At 54.1% G+C, this 25,020-nt stretch overlaps 1 protein-coding gene across 11 annotated transcripts in view; it reads right to left on the bottom strand.

Annotated features, from left to right (window-relative positions):
- PTPRS (protein tyrosine phosphatase receptor type S) overlaps positions 1-25,020 on the bottom strand; it is a 157,507-nt gene that overhangs the window by 11,369 nt on the left and 121,118 nt on the right. For 2 of the 11 annotated variants that reach the window (XM_086767701.1, XM_086767700.1), the window contains exons 12-24: positions 23,742-23,935; positions 23,282-23,308; positions 21,229-21,346; positions 17,184-17,774; positions 16,414-16,514; positions 15,634-15,887; positions 15,118-15,211; positions 14,674-14,889; positions 12,744-12,901; positions 9,870-9,982; positions 7,552-7,599; positions 3,714-3,811; positions 1,064-1,187 (exon numbers count right to left, since the gene is read on the bottom strand). In XM_086767701.1, the coding sequence (XP_086623827.1) occupies positions 1,064-1,187; positions 3,714-3,811; positions 7,552-7,599; positions 9,870-9,982; positions 12,744-12,901; positions 14,674-14,889; positions 15,118-15,211; positions 15,634-15,887; positions 16,414-16,514; positions 17,184-17,774; positions 21,229-21,346; positions 23,282-23,308; positions 23,742-23,935 (2,136 nt within the window). The remainder of the gene's footprint in view (positions 1-1,063; positions 1,188-3,713; positions 3,812-7,551; positions 7,600-9,869; positions 9,983-12,743; positions 12,902-14,673; positions 14,890-15,117; positions 15,212-15,633; positions 15,888-16,413; positions 16,515-17,183; positions 17,775-21,228; positions 21,347-23,281; positions 23,309-23,741; positions 23,936-25,020) is intronic. The other 9 variants (XM_086767702.1, XM_086767704.1, XM_086767703.1 and 6 more) reach the window with 9 other exon arrangements.

The following is a 25,020-nucleotide window of genomic DNA, read 5'->3' on the forward strand; positions in this document are numbered from 1 at the left end:
AATGACACGGCAACTTTTTAAAGACTTTGCTTTCCTGGGCTCATGCAATATTAATCTCAAAGGAAAAGAAGCCAGAACAGAGCCATCTCCAGAATGAGAACGCTGAAAACCCTCTAACGGCAGACAAGACCAACCCAGATTTGTGCAGCTTTTTGGCAAATCACCACGAGCTGTTGTTATCTCGGGAACAGCTCTTCCGGTTCCCCGTGTCCCTCGGAGCTACCTCGGCAGCGGGAGATTATTCCAGCAATTCCCTCATCATGAAGGTTTCTGATTCACCTCTGCGTTCATGCCAGACTGCCCTTAAACGCTTTATCCGTACGGCACAGTCACACAGAACCTGAGGTGATGAAACCCAAACGCTACCCCAGCAGCAGCAACCAAAGCAGGTGCTCTGTGAAACTCCATCTCCTCTCCGCCAAAAGCCCCGCTTATCCTCATGTGCACCAAAGCAACTCTAAGAGCCAGGAGTTGTGAAATTTAACGTGAATTTTCTGACTGCACCGTCATAAGAAGCTCAAGAAACAACTGATGACCTAGCAGGCCAACGCTAACCTCTTCTTATTCTCAACCTTTCAGGGGCCAGGACTGCAGCAGGAGCTGCAGGAGTAATCTTTACATCTGTCCAAGTCAGCAGCCACGTCTTTGCTACATTGCTGACGCTCACATTTGTACAATTAGCCCTGTGCTTACTCCTCCTTCCTCTGCCGCGCTCCACATTCGCTGCCACCCACTGTTCCCGCTCTCTCTAAAGCACCACGTGGTCTGAATTCCTCCTGTTAGTCAGAAACGCGTCGAGCGGGGATCTCCAGCTAAAGGGAAGGCGGTTTTCTTGATAAACCAGCCCTTGAAATGAGAGATTGCAGCTCCAGGGGATACATCAGTCACCAGAATTTAACAAACGCCTGGCTTACAGAGGTATCTCCTGCTCGCTGAGCTGAGGGAGGTGTTCAGAGAGGAATATCAACACAGGGTAACAGGGAAGGGAGAGGAGCGTGTGCGACGTTTCCCTGCAGCAGCTCCAGCCCCGCACCACCCCGCAGGAGCAGAGATGCCACGGTACCTTCGATGGGCAGCAGGATGACGCGCGAGTGGTCGTAGGCAATCACATTGGCGTAGCGGTTTTTGGGCTTGTTCACTTCCAGGTTGGAGTGCTCCCAGGTGAACTGCTGGCCAGGATCAATGGACTGGAGGAACCGGGAGAGAAAACAGGAGTCAGCGAGGAGAAAGGGAGCAAATCAAGCTCTGAATACCTCGTTCTGCGTGAGACAGATCACAGCTCTGAAGATCTAGCTGAGGACCGCAGCATTCACTGTTTCCTTCCCTCAGGACCCAATCTTTGCTGTGGAAAAGCCCCAGCCCAGCGGCACAGGGCGCTGCTGTCCCATCTCCCTTGGCCCCAGGCGCACCCGGAGCGGTACCTGAGGTAACCCCCCCTCTGCCACGATGCAAAGCAACCCCATGCTAAAAGCATCGGCGCGATTGCAGGCTGCACTAGCGAGGCCTTGGGCGGCACTGCCGCCGAGGCTGCACCGGGTTCGTGACAGCCCCGCGCCCAGACACTGACAAACGGCCGGCCATCGGGAGAGAACAGCAACAACCGCCCCGGGATGTATTTTCAGAATGATGAAGAGGCTAAATCTGTGCGTGGTTAAATGAAACGACGATTAAGAGCGCATAAATATACCGGTGTCTGGTGAGCACTTGTACCTGGGGAAGAAGATGTTTAAGCTAGGACAAGGTTTATAACCACATGTGGAAGCAGGATGTGAAACATCAGGGAAAAACCTGGCTGTCATGGGCAGCAGGGAGGGAGAGAGCTCCACGGGAGCCGGCTCCACGCTCCGCAGGGCAGGACCAGCACATCCCCCTAGAGAGGGGGTAAAGACCCCGGCCCTAAGGAACGGAATCAACGAGGCTTTTTTTTTCCTAGAAGGGATGAAGCAGCAAACAATGAAATACACTGGCGAGAAAAAGCCCCTCTGCCTCTCCTGGTGATTTATGCCAGGTTTGGTGGTTGGTTTTTTTTTTTTTCCTAAAGTCCAGCTGTCCCAGATATGGAAATTAGGTTAATTACGTTTACCTCTAAATCCTCAGCCAGAGAATTAAATAAAACAAGGGCTTAATTCCTTCATCATTTTGCAGAGCCCTAGGGGTTTGCGGCAATTGGAGGCTTGGCAGGAGCGTGCCGAGCTGTGCTCCCCGCTGCCGGCTCTCCCTCTCCGGTCGGTGAGGCCGGGGTCCCGCGCGCCCGCCTGGATTTGTCCTTCAGAGCTCGCAGGGCCCTGGCCAGGCACCTGCTCCCACCGCCTTGCCCGCGCCCACCCCAGAGCCCCCGGCACCGCTCCGCTCCGGACGCGGTGGCCACGCCGGTACGGAGCCCACAGCACAAGCCTCCTCCCGCGCTCTCGCTGCGGAGCATTTCTAACAAACGGGTATTTGTACTGCTGCAACGCGTCTGTTTGCTCTCTGCCCCTCTCATCTCGCCTGGCACTCATTTCATTAGCGGTGTTTGTTCAGCTCCGGCTCTCCCACCAGAGGAGGCTGTGCTGGAACAAAGCCAGGGCACTGGGGATACTGCGTTACGCAAACCAGCCTTTGAAATCTGGGATGGAGCATATTAACGGGCTGCTGCTCCCAGCGCGGGGCGAAAGGCTCCGGCGGAGCAAACGCGCCTTCTGCGACGTGCAGCACCCCCTTCGCGGGTGCGGAGGAGTCCAGAGCTGCCTCGCGCGTGCCGGACCGGGGAGAAAGCATCACAGAACCGGTCCTTTGTTCAGAAAACATCCCCTCGCTCTCTGCCTGCAAACACAACCGGGCAGGCTAGACTGGTTATTAGGCTAAAAATACCGGGGCATTTTATGTTTTGAACATTCAATCTGCAATCAGAGCAACCCGCACACCGACGGCCCCAGCAGCACCGGCCATTCGCACTGGGATTTCACCAGTGCTGATGCACCGCAGGACCGCGAGCGGGCAGGAGCAGGCTTGCGCACACGCACAACGCTTCCCCGTCTGGCGACAAGGATGCCGTGCTGCGCAGCGGCAGCGGGAACGCGGAGGCTGTGATGCTCTCCATCTTCCCCCTTCGGTCTGCCGCGGGGCTGGCCCAACGCGTCAGCCCCAGCAAAGCGGGAGTTGTACAGCCCAGATGGTAACTGGAAATGCAAGTCCAGCTCTGCCGGGCTGGTCGCCTGCAAGAGCCCGTTTGAGTAACCAAACACGAGCAAGGTGGAGAAAAATGAGCACAAACCCCCAGGCAAGCCAAGAAGGGCACAATCATCTCGTTCTCTCAGCTGTAGCTCCGTGGCTGTCACCACGCCAGCTGTGGAGGACTCGCTGTTCATCTCGCCTAACTTCAGCTACCTCAGCCTGGGCATCGCATCCTTGGCCCGCTGCTCTCCGTGCTCAGCAGCGAGACCCAGGCGCTCCCCAAGGATTGCTCCCCGCCCCAGCTCCCTGGCAGGCATCTTCCAGAAACGCATCCTCCGTCACCACGGGAGCTCAGACCCCGTTCTGCGGACAGGAACGGCTCACAGACCAAGCCCCTTTCTTTTTTATCATCTGGAACTGAACCTAGCAAAGCTTTTTTTTTTTATTTCAACTAACCAGATCCTTAAAATGAAGTTGTGTTTATCTGGATGAGGACCTGTCTGAATCTCCTAATGCCCTGGCTCTGCAAACCCATGCACAGCACTCCGTCTTGCTCATACCTCATACTCTTGGGACAATTTCAGGTTATCATTAGCTTTGAGATGCTCGGTGTGTTCAGCCAGCTCGGAAACGGGGATTGGTGGGTGGCTGAGCATACCTAGAAGACAAGACAGCAGGAAAAGAATCTCGTTTAATAAGAACTAAAATTCACAATCGTTGCACATTTTAGAAGAAAGAAGAAAGAAGGAAAGAAAAAAAATTACAATGTAAGATCTGCAATGAAAGTAGGGAGGTTAGAAGAGAAGAATTCAGGGCTCGAAATTGTGTCCTTGGAAGTAAAAAATAAAAATCAAGGAAATAAAAAAAAGCAAAAAAAAACAGTAAAATGAGAGTGTTCTCATGATGGCCCCATTTTCAATGTGTAAATCAGAGCAAAACAAAAAGGAAAATCCGAAGAACAGATGCGTGTTAGCGATTCCAATAATGGACTTAAAATGAGCAAACGCTGCCAGAGGAACCTACGCAGCAAATGTTACAGCGCCCGCAAGGATCACAAACAAACTCCAACACAAAAGAAGGGACGGGGCAGGCACCCAGCCACCCACGGTGACGTGGGGCAGGGCAGAGGAATGCAGATGGGGGGAAGCGAGGGAGGCTTTTCAGGAATTGTCCTTCGCTCAACATCGGCTCTGTAAGCTTCTCGGTGAGCTCAGGGATGCAGCGGTCTGACCTGCACCACACCAAGGCTGCGGCCAGGTATGGGAACGCCAAGCACCGGCTCCTCTTCCCGCCCATGGCCGGTGGAGGAAGCTCCTTCTGCGGCAGGCGGCCAGCACCGTGCTGTCCTCGCCCTCCCTCTCCCACCCGCAGGGCAGGCTGGGCCGACCCCATCGCGGGCTCTGCCGGGGATGCCGTCACCTTTCGTGATGGAGAGGGAAAAGACCCCCTTGCCCCTTCTCAGGCCGGGGAGGCCGATGTGTCATCCACCTGGTTTGCCTGCTGCCCTCCCCATTCCCACCAGCGCCTGTCCTGGTATCGCGGCACAGAACTGCCCGGGAGCAGGCTCCATCTTCCCCGAGAGGTTCTGGCAGCGGGAGGGCCGCGCTGTGCGGGACCGGTCAGGCCGAAGACACACCTCAGCCACGCGTGGGGCTGAGCGGCGAAGGCTGACCCAGTCTGCAGTCTGATCTGCACACCCTGCTCCGAGAGGGGCGGCTGGAGCTCTGGGAAGAGCAGGGATCCTTCCCGTCCTAGCACCTCAAACAGCTACGCTACCAATCGAGGTGGAAAAGCGCTCCGTGCTTTGCTCATCTGCATTGGATTCTGTTTTTCCAAAGGCTTCCCATGCTGTCTGCCAGCCGGTCCCGCTACAAACGACAGCAGGAGAGGCAGGGCCAGACGCATGCCGAGAAGCCGGGGGCAGTGCCCCCAGTGAGAAGGACAGGAGTGGAGAAGAGATGGAAGCCAGGGAGAATTTCGAGCCCCGTGGGTGTTGGTGTGTGACAAAGCAGCGGCGGTGGCAGCAGCATGGTCAGATACTCCGAAAACTCAGCACAGATATGGCAAAGCAAGCATGACATCCTCAGTTTTACAGTGACTTCCAGAGAGACGCTGCTTCTCCCAGGCCTGGGGACAGGACGCGTCTGCCTCGGAGCAGGGATCTGAGCCACCACGCCAGCAGGTTTCTCCTAAGCTAACCGGACATCTATTTTCAGCACAAGGGAGTCTGGCTGGAAATAGAAGTGGGGGTGAATACACCAAAAAAGGCCACAAAAATAACCTCAAAGTGCTCTGGGGGCTCCATCCTACTCTGCTGAGCTAAGGGCAGAGCGTCTCCCAGCTCAGGGAGGAAAAGCTCCTGCTCAGTCTCTTGCTGTCCTGTAGCCCACTGCACCTGGAGAATTTCCCCTTTGCTTCCCACCCTGGACTGGAAGGCGGCTGCTGTCCACCCCAGTACCGAAGCAAGAGGTGTCTGGAGGAGCTGCTCCTCTCCCTGCCCGCAGGGGACAGGAAGGCCACGCTGGCCGAGATGCCAGCAGTCAGAGACCAAACCAAGTTAATATTATAAACATTGTTCTCAGTGCCTGTCCTCCTGCCTCTGAAAGTAAGGGCTGCAGAGGGCAGCAAACATACCCAGAGCCGCAGCATTAGAGCAAAGCCAGGCCTAACTCCATAAACCAGCTCCAGACCTCTGTGGGCCACCCCCTCACCGACCGCTTCACCCCCGGGCTGGGCGGCACGGGGGCGGCTCTCGGCCCAGCTGCCACCACCTGACTGCTGCAAAAACCTCGGGATTATTTGCTGAAGCGTGCTTAGAAACACAGTGCCGTAAATGATGAAGACATAAGTTAAAAGGAATAAAAAAATCCACAAGAAGAAAACCTAGTAATAACAAGCAAGCAAGCAAAATGTCCCCAGATTCTCTGGCCTGGAAGCCATGGAGCAATCCCTGAGCGAGGGGGCTGCCCGGGGAAGGCCCACTGTGCCAATCGGGAACGAGAAGCCACGTTCCCCTTACAGCCATTTCACAATTTTCCTTTATAAAAGCTCCAGGAAAAAAACCCTTGGTGTGACCAGCTCCTGCAAACCAGCTCTGTCTCCGTGCTGGCCGACGTCCTGCCCCCACCTCCAGCAGGAGTTTGACACCAAACGAGCCAGGAGCGGTACTTCCCAGGGGTACCGGCCTCCTTCGTCTGCTTTAATTCAATAACTGTTTTAGACACGAAGGGAAACGGCTCGCAGGTCCCTCTGCGGTGGGGGTTGAGCTTCAGCCGGGGATCAGCGTGGCTTGGAAAAAACCACGCAAGCCTCTCCGTTACAGAAAGAGGGCTGAGGGGAGGGGGCAGGTGGCCTGGGACAGGATGGACAGGGGTATTCAATACCAAGGAGACCGATATTTGGGTTAAACTCTTCGCAAAAATGTCCCAGCCCTCCCATCTCTGAGCACAAGCAGCACCTTCATGTTTGTCAGCTCACTCACATCTACTTCCCTGCCCAGTATTTAAAAAAATAATTAAAAAAAAAAAAAAACAAGCCCACCCCCACCCAGCAAAGCTGGGATCTTGGCTTCTAAAGGGGATGAAGTCTTTCAGAGCCGGTCTCATCTACCATGTCAATCACTTCAATCTCTCTAATCTTATCACAAAAGACTTGATTCCCCGTGCACCAGCCAACTGGCCAGAAACGTCACCCTAACATCTGTGACACGGGCCACAGCCCGTTGTCCTCGCACAACCACCGTGGCACGAAACCCAGGGGCCGCGGAGCACCACGGAGAGGCCGCTGGTCTTTGCGCTCCTGGCACAGGCTGGTGCCAAGGACCGGGCACCTGCCACAGATGGGGAACGGCGGCTGCGCGGCCCTCTGCAAAGAGGGGATCGGCAGCTGCGGCTCCGCTCTTCTCCTTCCCCGCGTTACAAAGCAACAAACACAAGAACACAGGCGCGCACACGCACGACGCTCACACACCGGTGCACAAAAGGCGGCTTTCTGCCCGGGGAAAACGTCCGAGGGACACTTAGCCAAGCTTCAGGAATGAAACGGCTTTGACAACGGGGAGAAAAGGGAGCTCTGAAAGCCAGGTCTTTCTCCCGAGACAGCAAGAGACACAGAAGGACGGACGGCGTCCCACGCTGCTACCGGGGGCTCTGCGCTGCTGCCCTTGTCCTGCGAAAGGCCTGTTGTTTGGTACTGTAAAACTGGAAGCGCGGTTCAGACAAACAGATGGCACAGAAAAGGGGATGAGATGGGCAAACACCGCAGAACACAGAGAATTCGGCAAAAAAAAAAAATAACAGGAACGAAACAGAATTGGAAAGGAAAGAGACAGAAGAGGAAAAAAAATAGTAATGGGGGAAAAAATGAAACCAACAGGAACAAAAACACACAGGAACTAACTTTCAAAGTCAAACTCAGGGTCACTGAGAGGGCTGCTCAGACCAGAATCTGCAGAAAACAGTAAAAAAAAAAAATAAATAAAATATACACTTTGTAAAAAATTTCATGCTAATAAAAAAACAAAACCCAACATAAATCTAAAGAGGAAAAAAAAGTTATTGTTTGTGCTGATCGGGCTGGGACAGGGTAGCTGAGATGTGCTGGGCTCGCCCCTCTCCGAGCCGCGCGGACGCTCCGGCACGCTCCCGCTCCCCACCTCCCGCTGGGGACAGGACGGGGACTCTGCCTGCTGGGCCCTGGGACATCTGGCTGCAAAGGAGCCTACAGGTCCTCTTCTAAACCACAACGGATTTAATTCAAACGGCTTTCATTCAGGCAGCACCTACGGAGTCTCCTCCTGCAAACTGCAGCACAATCTCCACCATCACCAAGACACTCCAGGCTCCGATCTTCCATCCATTCCCATTTTCACCCAACTGCTAGCAAAACTTTGTGGGAGGCAGGTGACCAACTCTCCCAAGTCCTTTAAAACCTTTGACTGCTTTACGAAACAGCAGAATAAACTAGCTAGATGAACCCTCTGGCTCCCTTTGGCTAGACAAACTCACAAAGAAAGGCTGGCAGCACCTTTCCAAAGCCAGATGGGACAAAGCCGGGCTGTCTTTCGAGATCTGCAGAGCTTTGCCTAGCAGAGCCCTAACGGCAGGTCTGCAGGTCATGGCTACGTTCTACAAGCCTCTTAGACCAAAAATTCAGAGGTACAGCATGACCAAGACGGCAGGGTCAATGGAAGACATATTGCTCCTCTACGGATCACGTCAGCTGAAGCCGGGCAGTGCCCGTGGCTGGCTCCGCTCCCTCACCCAGCAAAGGAAACACTGGAGCAGCGCTTCCAGCTCTTCTCAGCACCCGGGCTGAGCTGGATGGCCACCACCTTTGATCTTTATTTTTGTCCCAGCACAGGTTTCACACGGGGGAGTGCAGCTCTCTCGGGTCTCGCATCACCATCTCATACTCAGGGGGAAACAGCTGGGCAGCAGGAGCCTCCCCAGCTTTCCAGGCAGTGCCCTGTCAGCCCTCCCATGCTCCGACAGACAGCAGGCCGCTCTCCTGCCGCCGATCTCAAACACCTTCAGACCCTCCTGCGAGAGCTCCACTGAGAGCGAGCCGATTCAGGGCCCTGCTCCGCATTCAGCCCCTGGATCCAACCTGCCTCCATCCCCCAGCGGAGACTCAACCTGTTCCTAAGCCTGGGCTGATACCCACTGGTTGGTCCCGACTCTTTCTGATAGGAAACCCTCAGCTCAGTGCTGCCTCTGTGCCTCCCCAAAGATCCCTGCCCCCTGGGTGCCTCCTGACTGACCAGCCTCACCCCAATGTGTCAGACAACGCTAAGGACAGGACTGGGACGGGAAGGGGAAACAGGAGCTGCAGAAACATTACTAACAAGCACAAAACAGCAAAAAAAACACAAACAAACTGAAAACGACAGCCAGCCCCCAAAAGCACAGTAAGTTCCCCTCCAAATCCTCGAGCGCCAAGAACTCGGAGGCAGAGGTGCGGACCGGTGCGCAGGCACTGCGCAGCATCGCCAAGCGTCTGCGTGGGGACGTGGCCACGCCAGCGGTGGCTCGCAGAGGCGCCATGCAGGCTGCTTAGACATGCATGTACATGGGGACACACGTGTACAAGAAAGGAGGGTGCGTCGAGCTCCTCTGCCCGGGGGTGAAGTGCCGTCACACGCTAGCTCAGCGGCCGCTCGCAATGATGGCATCTGCGCTAAGCGAGGAGACGCGGCCTCGTCTGCGCGAAGCAACCAGCTGCCTTTCTCTCCCTGCACAACCCGCAGGGCAGGCCCGGCTCGTAACAGGAGTGTTTTGGCTTACAGGCAGAAAGCACCAGTTACAGGTGTGGCTGGAGCCGTGCGTGCTGGGCAGCCCGCCGTGCTTCCTCTCCACCGCACGGCCCAGCGCGAGGCGGGGCGCTGCGCGGCAGCACCGGTGGTCCGGCAAGCTCGGCACGGCCACGGCACTTGCAGCTGTGTACTCAGCCCAGAGCGCACCAGTTTAGCTGGGTATCCAGGAAAGCCCTTCCTCCCGCCTCGCTAGCGCTGGGTAGAGCCCGCGCAAGCTCCTCCAGGTTTCCCAGAAAAGGTTTATTTCAGCACAAAGGCTTTGAGGTTCCTCGGCTGCATCCTAGGTCAGCGCTAGGCCTCAGAGGCAGCATGGTGGCAGCCTTCGCGTGGCAGAAATGGGTTCGGGAAAGGGCAGGGCCTCCGCGCTGGCCGCCCCAGTGAGAGCGGCCGGTCTGCAGTTTACCTGGAGTTTGGAAGTTGATGCGCCTCATTTCCACAGGGTCCTTGGGGTGGTGAGGGGTGATTTCAGCATTGTTCAGCAGGCATTTTGTCCGTGGCTCTGAATCTTTCCGTTTGCTTTAAAAAAAAAAAACAAAACAAAAAACCAAAAAGCAAAACACAAAAAGACAAAGCATCTTAGCTTACGGGCCTTTCAGTCTTTCCAGCCACTCGGGCCGTGGTCAGACCTGAGCACAGCTCCCACCAAAACCAGGGCCAGACGCAGCCAAGGACGTAGGTTGGCATCAAAAAAGGGCTGGGGTTTGGAAGGTTTTGTCAGTGCTGTGTTTGCTGGGTTTACGAGGGCCCAGCAGCCCCTCAGCAGCTCTCAGCCGAGTCTGGAAGTTCCCCTTCCCACGACAGAAGCACGGACAGGCAGTGGGGAGCAGCGGAGGTGCGGTGAACTCACACCGCAGCCTTCCCGCACAGAGCAGCCTCCGCCGAACTCTGCGGAGCTCTGCCAGCACAAACCTTCCAACCCTGGCCAAGCCATTTCCAGCCTGGAAGACCCAGAGCCAACACAACAATCTGGAGAAGTACAGAATCTCCTGGCTGTGACCTTGGGCGTGAAGCACTGCCATTGCTCTCTCGGCTTGTTTAGGACCTCTCCGTGCCCTGCTGCAGACAGAGAAGTCAGAGCAGTTCTTTTCAACCTTTTTTTGATCTGCAGAACCCTAAAAATCTGGGTTCAAAAAGCAGCATAGACACATCCTCTCCCATCACAGCTGTGCCTGCTGAGATCCGTCTCACCTCCTCGCCAGACGCTGGAGCCCGCTCCAGCCTGCCGGCTGAGCCGCACATGTCAGTGCTTCCTAATTATTTTGCTCAAAACGGGTTGGGTTAGTGGAGGCAGCTGGAAAGTCTCTGCTGACCCAGCTCAATCTCCTTGAAAAGAATGTGGAAGCAAAGCCCAGTGCTGCTCTGAAGATGCGATAACCTCTGGCAAGGGAACAGCGACAAACTGCTGGGAGCAGAACTTCTCCAGCCGGCAGAGCACGCGGACCCGCGCCCAGAGGCCTGCAAACGCTGCCCTGGCCCTCCCAGCAAGATGGCTGCAGCGCTCCCCAGAAGCCTCCAATAACGTGCCTGCAGCAATCACAGCAACTACCGAGGCAGGGAGGTTATCCAGGGCATTTTTAGCTGTCTCTTAACGTCATTAATAGCCAGAAGAAGTGGCACGAGCCCCGCCAGCACGGCATGGGGCAGCAGTTTGGAATTATACCACTCTGCAGTTTGGGAGTAGTTTATTTTTGCCACAGTTCTGAAACCGTTGTGAAGAGTTCACTGGCTAAACCCATCAGTTACCTCCAGTGAAAGCTCTCCCAGCCTTGGAAACAGTTTTAAATAAGTCTCGTTTTTGCAGTCATAACCGAACCCTGTCAGAAGTCCCTGGCTGACGGGGCAAGAACAGCTTTTGCGGGAGGGCGAGAGGCCAGCTCAGCTGGTGAGATTCTGTTTCCAACACGCCAGTGGCTCAGGGACACCCTGAACGGAGCAGTCAGACACGGAGAAAACCCACTTTCACCTCCGACTGCAACACAAATGGGTGTTTCTCTGCTCCATTAACCCAACATTTTATAAGCCGTTTACTGTCACTGCTGCTCAGCTTGAGAAAGGGCCTTTAGGAACGGACAAACAGGAGAGAGCTGGGCTTTCTTCACTTTTTCAGCCCTGACTCAAGCAGGGTCCCGTGCTGGTTTGACACAGGGTTTCTGTCAGCACAGATCTAACGGCAGGAACGGCACCAGCAAAGCCCCATCACCACAGGCAGCGAGCACTGCCTGACACACAGCCAGCCCAGCAAGAAAGAACCTAAGCAAGCGGCAAATCTGGTGCTCTTACCTGTCTGGCTTGCTGTCCGGGAAAGCGGTAAGTGGAGAGAAGACAAGACAAATGTTCAGGTTAGACAGGACTTGCAGGGGAAAGGGGAAGTATTTGCTCAGCTCTAACCCTGGTAACGCAGCTGGAAGGTGGGACGAGCAAAGATCACCCATGTAGACCAGTGCTAATGAACACCAAGGACCACCTGAGTCCTGACCCCACAGCACTGGTGTGTCCAGCACCTTCAACACCGGGGTGCATAAGGAGGCAGATGGAGCAGGGTGAAGAGAGCTCCCTCCATCCTGGGTATGGGATGTCCCAGCTAAGGAGAGCCCTGCACTGGCCATAGCTGCCATCCTGCCCCTTTTCTTGCTTTCTTGCTCCTCCTGCTTCCTCTCCTGCCCTCCTTCACTGCACAGCGTGGCCTGTGTGTGCTCAAGAGGCCCCCGTTCTCATCCCCACACCAGGAGCTGCTCAGAAAGCCAAGGAAAAGGGAGAGATTTCCAGAGCTTGTTCCCTCCTCTCTCCTGCAGACCCGCATTACTCCTGTGCTCTCATCTCCCAGGTCTAGCTGAAAACCAGTTTAAGAACAATGGAGGTCTCTGCTGACCCACAGCACAGAGGTGCTCTGCCTGGATCACCACCACCGCGCATGCGCACAGAGCAGGGAAAGGGGAGCCTGAGGCTGTGGCTGTGGGCAGCTCTTCTGGAGGAGACGGGCCAGAGACCTGGCAAACTCATTGCACACATGCCACAACAGACCGCTTGTCAGACAAGCACAGCTTTACTGAGAGTGCCATGGGGCAGACAATGAAGCAGCAAGTCCCTGCAGCCCACTGCTGATCTCTCCTGTGCCTGTCACACCCTTCCATTCCAGCATTTGTGCCTCAGGGCTCCTCTCTGGTGCTGGCGGATTTGCCCTCAGCTGACAACTCTAACACCAAGGAGGAAATTCCCTTCAGAGGCCAGAGCTGGGGACATTCAGAATGGTCAGATTCAGGCAAGAAGCATCTCTTACTTTTTGTAGAGTAGAATGGCGATGACAATGCAGATGATGAACACCACGGCCAGGACAGGCCCGATGACCCAGATCAGCCCTTCCTCTCCGTCAATGATCGGCTGCGGATCAGGGTTGTCCAGCTGGATGGGGTCAGAGAACGGACTCGCAGCAAAAGTCTGGAAGACATGGGAAGTTGTGGAGCAGAGTTCAGAGATGGAATGGGTCAGAAAAGTACAGGCAAGCACACAGTACTGCACAGGAGAAACTGCGAGGGAGGATGTCAGCTCTCTGCAGCACAAACCAAACAATAACAGAGCAAATACCCTCTTCGGCCTACAGCAAAAACTCGTCTCCGAGCATCCAGGTGACAGGTACCGTCCTCCTCCCGAGCTCCAGGCAAGGCAGGCCACCGCAAGATCACATTCACGTGAGGCTGCAGACCGCCTTGTGCCTATGGCTCGCCTCATCTTGCAGCCAGGAAGGCGTTTTTAGAAAACCAGTTGACTTTGCCTCTGTCCCACCATGTCCCCGAGCCCTCTCCGCTGCCAAAAACACACAACCACGTTTTCCAAGCTCTCATGTAACCATCTGGATTTTGCCAGTCGGATGGGATTACAGAGAAAGAGGGGAGGGATTAAAGTAAGAATTAATGCTCAGAAACAGGCCGGTTTGGCGACTGAAAAAAACAATGCTTACAATTAAATATAAATTAATAACATGCATTATGTCTCCTCTGCTCCCTCTGCAGCGAGCAGGGCTCTTGAGGAGAATCAGAGGCACATTCAGACCCTTCTGATTCCTAAACAAGGGGCTCTGCTGTCTTGTTCCCATGAATGCCACCATCTCCTCACCCCAGGAAGGCTGCATTCCCTCGCAGTGTACACAGAAACTACAGACACGGAAAGGCACAAGGGAGAACCGGCACGCCCCGGTTTGAGTGAAAAGTCTGGGACAGGAGGAGAACGGGAGATCTGGGCTCTGCGTCCTTGAACTCTGTCAGTTCCCAGCAAGACCGAAATGCTGCTCCATCCTTGGGAGCTGCTTCGGATGCAGGCCATTGTGAGCGATACGCAGTACCTTGTTCTAAAGCAGAAATTACCGCAAGCTGCAGTAATCCGATTGAGAAACCCATTCAGGAGCGTGTCAGCCTAATCCTTTAATATCAAATACACAACTAAATATTTATTTGGGGAAAAAACCTCTGAAAATCCTTAATTTCAAATATCTTCCTGCTACAACTCCGTAGGGGGATTTAAAAACAAGGAAGTATTAGACTGCTTCCCGTTGTGCATGAGAGAGGAGGCAGGCAAACGATTGTTTTCAAAAAGCCAAACACCACTGAAAACAGCAGAGGTGCTGAAGTGGTGAAAAGAGCAGAGAGCATGTGTAGTTTTCCATAAAAAAATGTTCCCCTCTCTGCTCGGCGTCCGCGTGTCTGTCCATGCGGATGCCCAGGGTCGCTGCTCCGAGGAATACAAAGCACAGCCTCTGCAAGAAATCACTCTTTGTAACGGGGTTTGACCTCGGGATCTCTGAACTCGAGCGCAGTCCTGAGGGGACAGCTCAGACCTCCTCGTGCTCGACCCAAATCTGGAGCCGCAAGTGTAGCAAGCCCTGCCCACGAAGACCGGCAAGACGCAGAAGTGGTGCACAAGATGCTTGCGTCGCTAGCCTGTCTGCTCGGATGGGCGCGTTTGCCGCATTCAGACACAAGCACCAACAGCTCCAACAAGCCACGTGCCAAAGCTCCGCAGCTGGACTGGAAGGTCTCTACAAAGGAAAAAAAACCTCAAGCTCTGGCATCTGCTGGGAGACAGTTTCGGAGAATGCCAGGAGGGCAGCGGGGCTGCTGGCAGCTCAGGAAGGAGCAGCTGCTGTCGCTGGTCGGTAACGGGGACAGAGGGGCACAGGCGTCTGACGAGGGCACGAGAAAGCAGGCAGCACTTACGGCCTCGGGTTCCTGGAGCACCGCCAGGATGAAGATGACATATTTCTGCCCCGGCTCCAGGGCTCTGTTCTCGAAGTTGTCGTAGTGCTTCATGTCCCCCAGGATGAAGTGGGAGGGGAGGGAGCGAAACCGGGCAGCGATGTAGGGCTTGGGGAAGTCAAGCTGTCGGGAGTGACGCAGACTTCGGCGTCGCAGCCTGGCAATGTCCTGAACGAGCTGGAGGAAGCAAAGGAGCACTCTGAGCCGTGATGCCTTCAGCACCATCGAGGGAGCAGGAAGGCAGGAGAGTGAAACCATCCCACTCTGACTGACCACACCGTAGCTACTCAGAACGTGGCGCACAGACACCAAAACCCCCCCTTCCCAGGCTCCCAGATCCCCATCCCGTCCATCACAGCTGTCTGCTCTCTCCCTACAGCCGGCTTCAGTTTCACCCACACTCACCTCCTCCAGGTCCATCTCCTCAGGGCTGCCCAAGGGGTTGAGGAACTGTCCTCCCCGAGACTTCCTTAGAGGCACCACCACAATGTAGTAAGCCCTAAGAGTTGGGAATAATCAGAAGAAACAGAAGGAATTAATCTCCTTTTAGAAGCCATAGAAGAAGAGAGCGCGCACACCGATGTGGAAGGCTACGTTTGCCCAAACAGCCCCCCTGGCCCAACCCAGCAAGCCCCTTGTTTTTAATTTAGCACAATTGTTATTGCTGCTCTGGGAAGGAGCCTGGATTCAGTGGCAGCTCCATAGGACATGTCTCCTTATCTACTCCCTTTGCATTTCTTTAGCATCCCCTGTCAGCTCTGGGAAGCAGCTCCCCAAGACAACAGTAAGCAAGGCTAACAACGCGGGGAACACACACCCTGCCACTGCCCTTGCGGGTTTGTGCTGTGGACTCCAGCCATCAGGGCTGACCCCCAAAACAGAAACTGCGCACCCCACATCTGCAGTTTAACAGAAACCTACTGGACAGGCACGGAGCTCTTCACATCTGGAAGAATCACCACCACATTGCCATCAGCATCAGGCTTGTAAGTCACCTCCGGCTTCCTCGGTAACATGTCAGCAGCGGTCCAGGCAGCGACGTTCTGCTGCAAGCCACCCATGCTGTTGCCTCGGTTCGTGAGAACAAAGTTGTAGAACGTGCGGGGCCTCAGGTTGGTGATGAGTTTCTTGGTGGTGCGGCCATCCACATCGACATTCAGCCCGTTGTACTGGATCTGTGGGAGGTGAAGAGGCAGCAAAGTTGTACCGTGACCAAGACCGATACTGATCAAGGAACCAAACTCCTTCCTCCCCATCACTTCAGTTTGCAGAGAACATGGGGCACTCAGCTGTGCCACGCTCCACCCAGCCCTGCCAGAGCCGGTGCAAACACAGGAACAGGAGGCATCGGAGTGGGAAGCCATCTGTCTCCTCTGCCCACTGCACAAGAGGGTCCCCAGGTATTAGGCAGATGCAGGATAAAGCCTTGAGACTTTTCTGGGAAGAGAAATTTTTATCTGGTAATTTAAAAATCGCGGTAACGTGCCTACGGAGAACATGATTTGGTAACAGAGGTGAGAATGCAACCCAACAGCCCTGACTTTCAATCCATCTCCTTGATCTAGTGACTAACCATTATCTGCCCGCATCTGAGGCAGGAACCCAGAATTCCTGCCTCTTACAACCTCTTATTTAAACCAACAGACAAAAATCCCAGGCAACTGGGAAGAAACACATTTCCAACTCCTCTGTTGAACTTGCCTTGTATGGGGTGGGAGAGTTGTAGTTCTCAGGAAACTCCCAGCTCAGAAGGACAGATGTCTTTGTCACCATCTTCACCTTGAAGTTTTTGGGTAAAACTGCTGAGAGAAAAGCGAGGAGGAAGGGGAGAAAGGAGAAGAAAAGGCAGCAAAGGGAAGGATGAGCGAGAAAGAGAAGGAAGAGAACGTCAGGTGCTTGCAAAACGGCCTGCCAGTCTGGGTCTGGCTGCTGCTGCAGGAACGGAACGGCTTCTCCCTCCTCCACACTCTGCTTGAGTTTTGCCAAGCTCCATCTCCCAGTGCTCCCTGTCCCCACGCCTAAGCCCAGGGAGGGGTGAGGGAGAGTGCATGGCTCTGCCCAACCCTTATGGGTCTGGGTGGCTGCTGCAGGAACGCGGTGCTGGCTTTCTGAGCATGCTCAGGTGAGGAAACCCATCCCAGGTCACCTTCTGAGGTTTTTGTTTTGGTTTTTCTGCTTTATTTTGGCTGTTTGCAAAAGCTGAAGAAAATGCTCTTCCCACCTGTACAGCGACTGGCCCCCCACTTCGGGTGCCAGTGAAAGAAGGGTGTCCGGACTTAACTTAGAAGAAGCGGTAAAAGGGACTTACCTGGCCCAGGCAGAGAGGAGCTGAGGGACTGAGTGCGACACCGGAGTGTTCTGCATTTACTCACGAGCCTGGCTGAGCCCGGCTTGACCTCTCCAGCTCTCTGCCTCCTGGCACCAGCCCCGGTTACAAGGAGAGAGAGGGAGGAGAAACCGGTAAGTCCTACCTTGATCCAGCTGGAACGTCCGATACTGGACGGTTGGGCTGTACGGCCCAGGGCCTTTACTGGTGTGAGCACGGATTTTAACATCATAGGCGGTGTTGGGTTTGAGGCCGTTGAGGGTGTAGGAGTTCTCTGGGGAGGGGGGCAGGTCTTTTTCCAGCGGGTTGCCAGGAGAACCGGCTTCCCGGTAGGCCACGGTGTACTTGACGATGGCTCCGTTCCTCTCGGCCAGCACGGGGGGGAGCCAGCCAAACTGGACCGACATGGAAGTGATGTTGCTCGCCTCGAGGATTTGGGGGTAACCCTTGGGGATGTCTTCAGGGGTGGTGAGTTCCTGCACAGCTTCCTCCCCAAAGCCAGCCCGGCTTTTCACGGCCAGCTTGAAAACATACGTGGCGCCCTTGTGGATGCTGGGAGCCGTGTACTTATCCTCCAGGGCCGAGAACTCCAAGGTAGCCAGGGGGTCGACATCCTTGCGGCCAAACTGGAGCCGGTAGCCCATCACCTGGCCTTCTGCATCCAGCGGAGGCTCCCATTTCACCAGAAGAGTGTTCTCCTCTGTCTGGTGCACAGACAGAATGGGCTTCCCTGGGACTGGGAGAGAAGAGAGACACTGTCAGTCAGACGTGGGACGGGGTGGCTGCTGAGGAGATGCAGAGACTCTTCAGCTGCAGCAACAGGTTCCTCAAATCAGCGGCAAGGTTTCAGCTGGACTCCAGGTACTTTAGCGTATCCCCTTGTACACCAAGCTGCTCCCACCCACCCACCACACTGGTGGATGGTCTCTTGGTCTCTACTGGGTTTAGGAAATGAGATGCACTGCCAGTGTGTCAGCTGTGAGGCACTGAAACATTTCTGGATTTATTTCCTTCCCTTTCCTCAGGATGGAAAGGTGTGCGCAGCTCCTCCCTTCTCACTGGCCCACACACCCTCCCACAGCTGGACGCTCAAGCTCAGGAGTCCCACCTCCCAGCCTCCTGTCCCAGCCACCCGAGCAGACTGCTTCCCAGGGCAGGGAAGAATGAACGCCGGAGTCCCCCAAACTCCTATCATTTCTTTTCTCTCTCTGTTACACAGTGCAACTCATGCAGAAAGAACCGGAACGGATTGGCTCAGGCTGGGAAGTCCGGAGCAGCTGAGGGTGAAGTAATGAGGGATGGGAAAGGAAGCCTGGGCAGCCCCAGGTCCGGAGCAGCCGGCACCAGGCCAGCTAAGCGAGTCTGGCAGGCATCTGGTCACCCAGCTGGGTACAGAAGGAAGGGAGCACACAGAGAGTAGAGACAGAGCCCAAAATCTGCGTGAAGCAGAGGGTAGGGAGAGCTGCTGTTTACTCTGTGCAGTTTCTCTCCTCTGAGAAAGGTCAGCTCTTGGTGTACGTTCAGTTATCTCTCCCCTTAACCCATCAGTTCGTCCCTCCGTGTTTGGGGGGATAGTGCAGGAGCTCAGCTGTGCCTCTGCCTAACGAGCCCTGGCACTGCCCGGCTGCCAAGCGAGCCCACAGCCACCGTTCAAGGGCACGGGCAGGCTCAGAGCTCCTGATGCTGGAGAAACCAGAGCGTTACCTCCAGCTCACGCGTCATTGACACTCAGCTGCACTACCAGAGATCTAATTTCCTTCTCTCCAACTAGGTGTTTCTGCTGGTTGAACAGGAAGAGGAGAGGGAATGGAGTCAGGAGAGATCCCGTCCCGCTCTGGCAGCGCGGCTCTGCCCGAGGGTCGGCGGGCTGGAGAGCTGCAGCGCGGCTAACGAAGCGAGCCGGAGGGACCGGCTGCCTGTGTGGGGATCCCGGCAGAGCCAAACTGGGGAAAGCTCTGTGCCTGCTGCAGCGACTGCCACCTGAACACGGGGACGAGGGACCGTCTCTGAAACAAACACTTTTTTCCTTTCAGACTGCCCAGGAACGGCGAGGGAGTAGCGCTGGGAGAGCCTCCCTTGGAAATGCCGAAGAAACACACTAAAGAGAAAAGCAACGCCATTACCTTTATGTTCTGGTTTTTATCACAAACGTTACCGTAATCAGCTGAGCTTGAAAATATTACATTTGCACAACAAATATTGTTTGGAAGAAAGGTGAGAGGGAAGCGCGGAGGGGGGCAAAGTGTTTTATTCTGCAATTGGTTTGGACAGTAAAGGAGAAAATTGGATGTATGACTGTATTTAAATTCAGCCCCTAGCCCTGAATGATGAAGAAAGAAATCTCTCCTCTCAGAAGGTATATTGACTCAACACTGCAAAGAAGATAAGAATGTTACAGAGCCATTTGAGAGATTTTTTAAAAAATAGCTATTTCAAGTTGGGGGAAATTGAGTTTTGGGTAATAGCTGCTGTGCTGGAGAAAACATCCCTGTGTGACTGATCACCTGCACTGCAAATCCTAATGGGGAGAGATGAGGGGAGGTGACAAGAGAGAGTGACAAGAGAGGGAGGCAGAGAGAAAAATGAAAAGGGCAGAGAGCCTTGGGAAGAGGGAAACGCAAAGAGAGAAGCAGGGAGCCGGTGAGAAGAAACATGGGCAAAGCCAGAGGGGGAAGGAGAAGAGGGTGAACAAAGGAAAAGGCGTGAGGACAGGAGCCTGGATGCTGCCATCCGAACACACCCTGCCGTAACATCCACAAGAAATGGTGTCCTCAAAAGCAATCTTGTTCTCTTGTGTATTGTTCCCTTAACTAGGCAGGAGCAGCAGGAGAAAGGCTGAAATCCCCTTCCCTTATCTGAATGCAAGAACAGAAAATGAGAGGAAGATCTGAGGGCAGGGAAAAGGGAAGCGCGGCTCCAGCCCGGTGTATTCCAGGCCAGGGCTCTCGAGCCCTGCCCTCAGCTGAGCGCCTGTGCTGTGCCAGAGCCTGAGCAGAGGTCTCTGGGTTAATTACGCCGTGCTGACCAACGGCCCTCCATCTCTGCTGAGGCAGAGAGCAACGTTCCTCCAGAAACAAGGGATGAGGTCACTTTATGGAGCTGCTACAGGCAGCGTGAAGACGACTGCCCCAAAACTAAGAAGAAAAAATAGCCAGGGGTGGGAAGGAGTAGACAAAGAGAAGAAATGAAAGGGGAAGAAAGCCATCATCTGACAGAGGAAAAAAAAAAGGAGCACATGAGAGATGGGGTGAGAGAAGGTAACCACACTCCAACAAGAGATGGGCTGGGCGAGGGACCACTCCAGGTCTAGGCACCGTGGTCTCTCTCCCTGCACAAAACCCTTCCCACACCGCAGAGCTGAGGTTTAGCTGCGAGAGCAAAACCCACAGGAACGCAGGTGCCGAGGGCAGGCAGAGCGTGCATCTCTCCTTTCAGCCTGCAGCACAACTGCTGGAGGAGCATGGGATACCCTGCTGCCCTTTCCCTTCGTCTGCTTGGGCCCTGCTGTCCCAGCCTGACACCGCATCCCTGTACGGACGCTGACGGACACTTTGCCACAAAGCATAGGTCAAAGGGAGGAGTGAACCTGGATGGTACGTGCAGACAGAGCCCAGGTCCCAGAAATGCTAGCGAGGAAAGGTCAGTGCTGTCAGTACCCTTCCCTCTGCTACTCCTGAGCAAAGAGGGGACGTACATTCAGACACGATGCTAGAAGAAGACAAGAACGGGCAGTATGAGCCACTCTCTGCCTGCTGCTTTTCAGATCTGGGTGAGTCAACACCATGGCAGCAGAACTCTGGCTCTGCTGTTCCCCAGGGGACCTGTGTGCGCCAGCCATCACAGCAACAGCCTCTCCGGTGTCAGACCAGGTAGAGATTCTTTCTGCTTCTGCCCTGGAACTTATAGCACAAGAGATTACACGCAACAAATTAATCCTCTGTTGCATTTCTTGGTGTGTCTGGGCTTTCTCCAGCACTGGACAGAAAATGATGTCATTTAGTGAGGGCTGCCTGTGAAGACTGAAGGTGTTTCTGGGTTACTAGAAATAATTTTGTCTTTGGGGCAGTGTGGCATTTGTTGCAAGTCTGTCCTTCAAGAGTGGAGTGGGAGGAAAGAAGCTGAGTCCGGAGAGAGAGCTCCTTGGCTTTAGGGAACTGGTCAGTCCCAACCGTTCTGGAAAAGACTCTTACCTGCCCCCTTCGTGGTGACGACTTTCGGTTTGCTGCGAGCACCATCTCCCTTCATGGTGTAGGCGGCTACGGTAATGGAATAGGCGGTCTCAGGCTGGAGCCCAGCAATGATCATCTCCTGTTTGCAAGATTCCAAAGGAAAATCATGTCAACATTCAGGTACCTACAGAAGGGGAGATCTCTCCTCTGTGCAGGGGTCTCAGCCCTTTTCTAGCATGCAGGAACATTCACTGAATCAGAAACCACGAGACAACACTGGGGCAACTGGGCAGATGTGGCAGTCGGTAGGAGGATGACAGCCATGTTCCCTCGGTGAGAGGCACGCACACCCCGCTGCCCCGCTGGGCAAATGCCGCGTGGCTCTGCAGGGCCCTGCTTCAACGTCTTCTCTTCCAGATCTACCGCTCACACGTTCCCTATCTCAACACAAACTGCTCCAGCCATCAAAATGCTGTTGTGCTCTTCAAAGTGCTCCTCTTCACTGTGCTGTCTCAGAGGAGGCCTCTGCAGCTTCAGGGAGATTACGCTTTTTTCTCCATTACCCACCTCCCTTCTCTCCTCAGAGATATTCTTTAATGCCTTCCTAATATTAAAGAGATTGCTTGAATGCAAAGCGCAAGACGACATTTTCTGCTCGCACGCTAAAGCGCTCTGCTAAATCCCCAGCCCCCTCCTTCCTCCACCCTCTATCAGCCTCACCACACCTGGCTCCCGAGAGCTTTCGGGAGAAGACTGGCCTCCAGAGCGGCCCTTCCCGCGAGGCAGCCAGCCCTTCAGAGGGCTGCGCGGTAAAAGGCACACCCGTGCTAAATCAAACCGGACGAGAGCGTACGCAGCAGGGTTTTCTCCAAGGCCCTGACAAGGAGGGAGACGTGAAGACTGTGCATGTTCTCTGGCCTTCCTCTGCCCTCATCCCCCACCCCGCCTTGGGCTTTCAATATTAAATCTCAGGGCAGCACTGGGGAAGAATTTGCTGGTCCTGAAAATATCTGTATTGCCCCAAAGCCGAGCAGGGAGGTGAACAGCAGAACTTCAAAACAGCGGGATTTTGATCAACAAGTTTGGAAGCCATTAGCTATGGAGAAACTTCTTCTAGAAGTTAAGAAACCTGTTCTGCTTGCACACTTGCCACTGAGTTTTATTAAGATTTTCACAGAATCATAGAATCACGGAATGGTTTGGGTTGGAAGGGACCTTCAAAGCCCACCCAGTCCAACCCCGCTGCACGGAGCAGGAACATCTCCAACCAGGTCAGGTTGCTCAGAGCCTCATCCAACCTGGCCTTGGATGTTTCCAGGGACAGGGGCAAGGATTTTAGGCAAGAGGCTTTGCCTTTTGTGTGACTCAGTTTCTTCACCTGTAAAATGAGAGGCTCCTCACTCTTGCAGGGTGCTTGGCAGCCTCTGGGAAACACACACACATCCAGTGGTGCATTACCTTGGGACTCTGCCATTCCAAGAAGGAAATGCTTGTAGCTGTACGATCACCGAAACCGTTTAGTATTTTAGCAGAGGCAGCAAATGCCAAGCAGCCAAGCTGATTTTAAGGTCTCCTTAAAAGGTAAAAGGGCCAACAGTGCTTCAGAGCTTTGTATTAATGAGCATCTAAGGATCTCGGCCCTTTAATGCACACAGCATTTCTTCCTGCTCTGACAGCTTAGGAGTTACGGGGTTTTGATCACCCAATCCTTCCCAGCCTGTGTTTTTCAGACACAAGCCAGAGGTGCCTGCAGACCAGCCCGTATGTCCAAGGTAGTCCCAAATTCAATGTCCCATCTGCTGCCCCACGGAGGAGCAGACCCATCCTCCCTTCGGAGCCAAGGGGAAAACCCTGCGGTAGCGCTGCGTGCTGACAAACTACACCATCACACAGGGTTGCAGAGCAAAGTGAACGGGATGGGGACAAGGCACGGGAACACCAACAACAGGCTTTAAAACAGGCACACCGGCACTGCAAAAAAAATACAGGGAAAGGAAAATAGCACACCACAACAGGAACTGGGAAAAGGGAAGGGACAGAACCAGGATGGGAGGATTTTTACTTTTTTACTTACGTATTCAGCAGTGTCATCTGTTTCCCACTGGGCAGAGAACAAGAGAGGTTTTGCACGTGAGAATACAAGAGGGGAAAGAAGGGAAAGACAGAGACACAGTGTGAGGAAGGAGGCCCTGAGCAAGCAGCCACACAAGGTCAGAAGTTACCAGGCCAGCATGAGGGAAGAAGTAGAACGTGAGAAATTAGTAGATTCCACTGCGGCCTTTGCCTGTCTTAAAAGCCTTCCCAACACAGGGAGGCTGTGGCGTTTAGTTCAGTGCTGGGACAGCAGTTCATACTCCTCCACAACAGGTACTGTCTGGGAGTGCAAACGAACTGCAGGAAGACAACCCGTATCTCGTCATCGAGACACTAATCTCCCTTCTCCAGCACTACGTTGCCTGGGATGAGACAAGGAGGCTGGAGCACCCACCCCTCAAAGCTTCCATGAGAGGAGATTGGAGTAGGAGAGACCTTACCTGGGCGTCAGCCAGCATGATATCCTTGATCTGGGGCAGCCCCCTGGCCTCTCCGTTCTCCATGCGCACATAGTGGACCTGGTAGCCGCGAATCTGGCCATGCTGGCGGTTCTGGACTGGAGAGCGCCAGAACACTTGGATTGCAGTTGAGTTCAGGACCTCCACCTCCACTTTCCGAGGTGGCGCACTGGGCACTGCGAGGAAGGGAAGGAAGGGGTGACAGTCACTTGGGGATGTCTAGCTGGAGCCCCTCACTTCACCTACGGGACACACTCACTGAATCTACGGCCTTGAAGGGAGGGGGAAACCTCACGGTCAAACTGGACAACTTGTCATCTGCCACTGGCTGTTATTCAGTGGAACTGGGAAGAGCTCTGGGGGATCTACTCTGCATGGCCCAGATGCGCATGGAAACGGGTCCCTCTCACAGCCCAGCCACTCTTCCATAGGCACCTTTGTTCTCAGTTTGCTCAGGTGGAAGAGAGAATACAGTTCCAGATCACACTCTGAGGGCAAAGCCAATTTGTAACGGGCCAGAAAAGCTCTGGTCCTGCCTGCGGGACGTTAGGGTGGAGAGGATGTAGAGGAGCACTCGCCCTTGGAGTTCCCTTGTCTCTCAGGAAGGGCAGGCGGGATGGTGGTTAGAGCTGCTGCACGATTTTGGAATTCTTGGAAATGATGACAATAATAATAATAATAATAATAATAATAATAATAATAATAATAATGTGCATGATAGCTTCATCCACAAGAAAACCACACTTTCTCTGTGCGAGGTATTCTACCCATTTGGATGTGGGCGGACGTACAGGGAAACAGGACCCACACTGGGGACAAACCTGTTGATTTTTTAAAAATACTTTTTATTTGGGATGGAGGAAGAAAGCCTGGGAAATCTGGAATTTACTTATATTATTTACTTGACCGATACAACTTGCAGTGAGGGTTCTCTCCCTTCACGCACACATTTTCCCCTGGCTTTATTTTACTGTAGAAACACCAGGAAAGTTCAAGTCTCATTGTCAGTGTTTGTGCTAAAAGTCCCCGAGCTGGGCCACTGAACTGGAATCTAAACCGCCTGCCACTGAAGGGTTTCTGAAACTTTAAGAAAGAGATTCTTCCGTTTTACCACTAACCAAAACTTTAAGAGGAGGTAGTAACAAGGAATGTGTGGGAAGAACTCTTAATATTTTAAAACAGTTTCTGGCAGCAATCGTCTCGTCTCCTCTGATTTCATTTCCTTGCTGCTTCCCTGCTCAGGGAGAGCATCTTTACAGGA

This window comes from Chlamydotis macqueenii, chromosome 26 (genome assembly GCF_036417535.1).
Source record: "Chlamydotis macqueenii isolate bChlMac1 chromosome 26, bChlMac1.mat, whole genome shotgun sequence".
In the NCBI taxonomy this organism is placed as follows: domain Eukaryota; kingdom Metazoa; phylum Chordata; class Aves; order Otidiformes; family Otididae; genus Chlamydotis; species Chlamydotis macqueenii.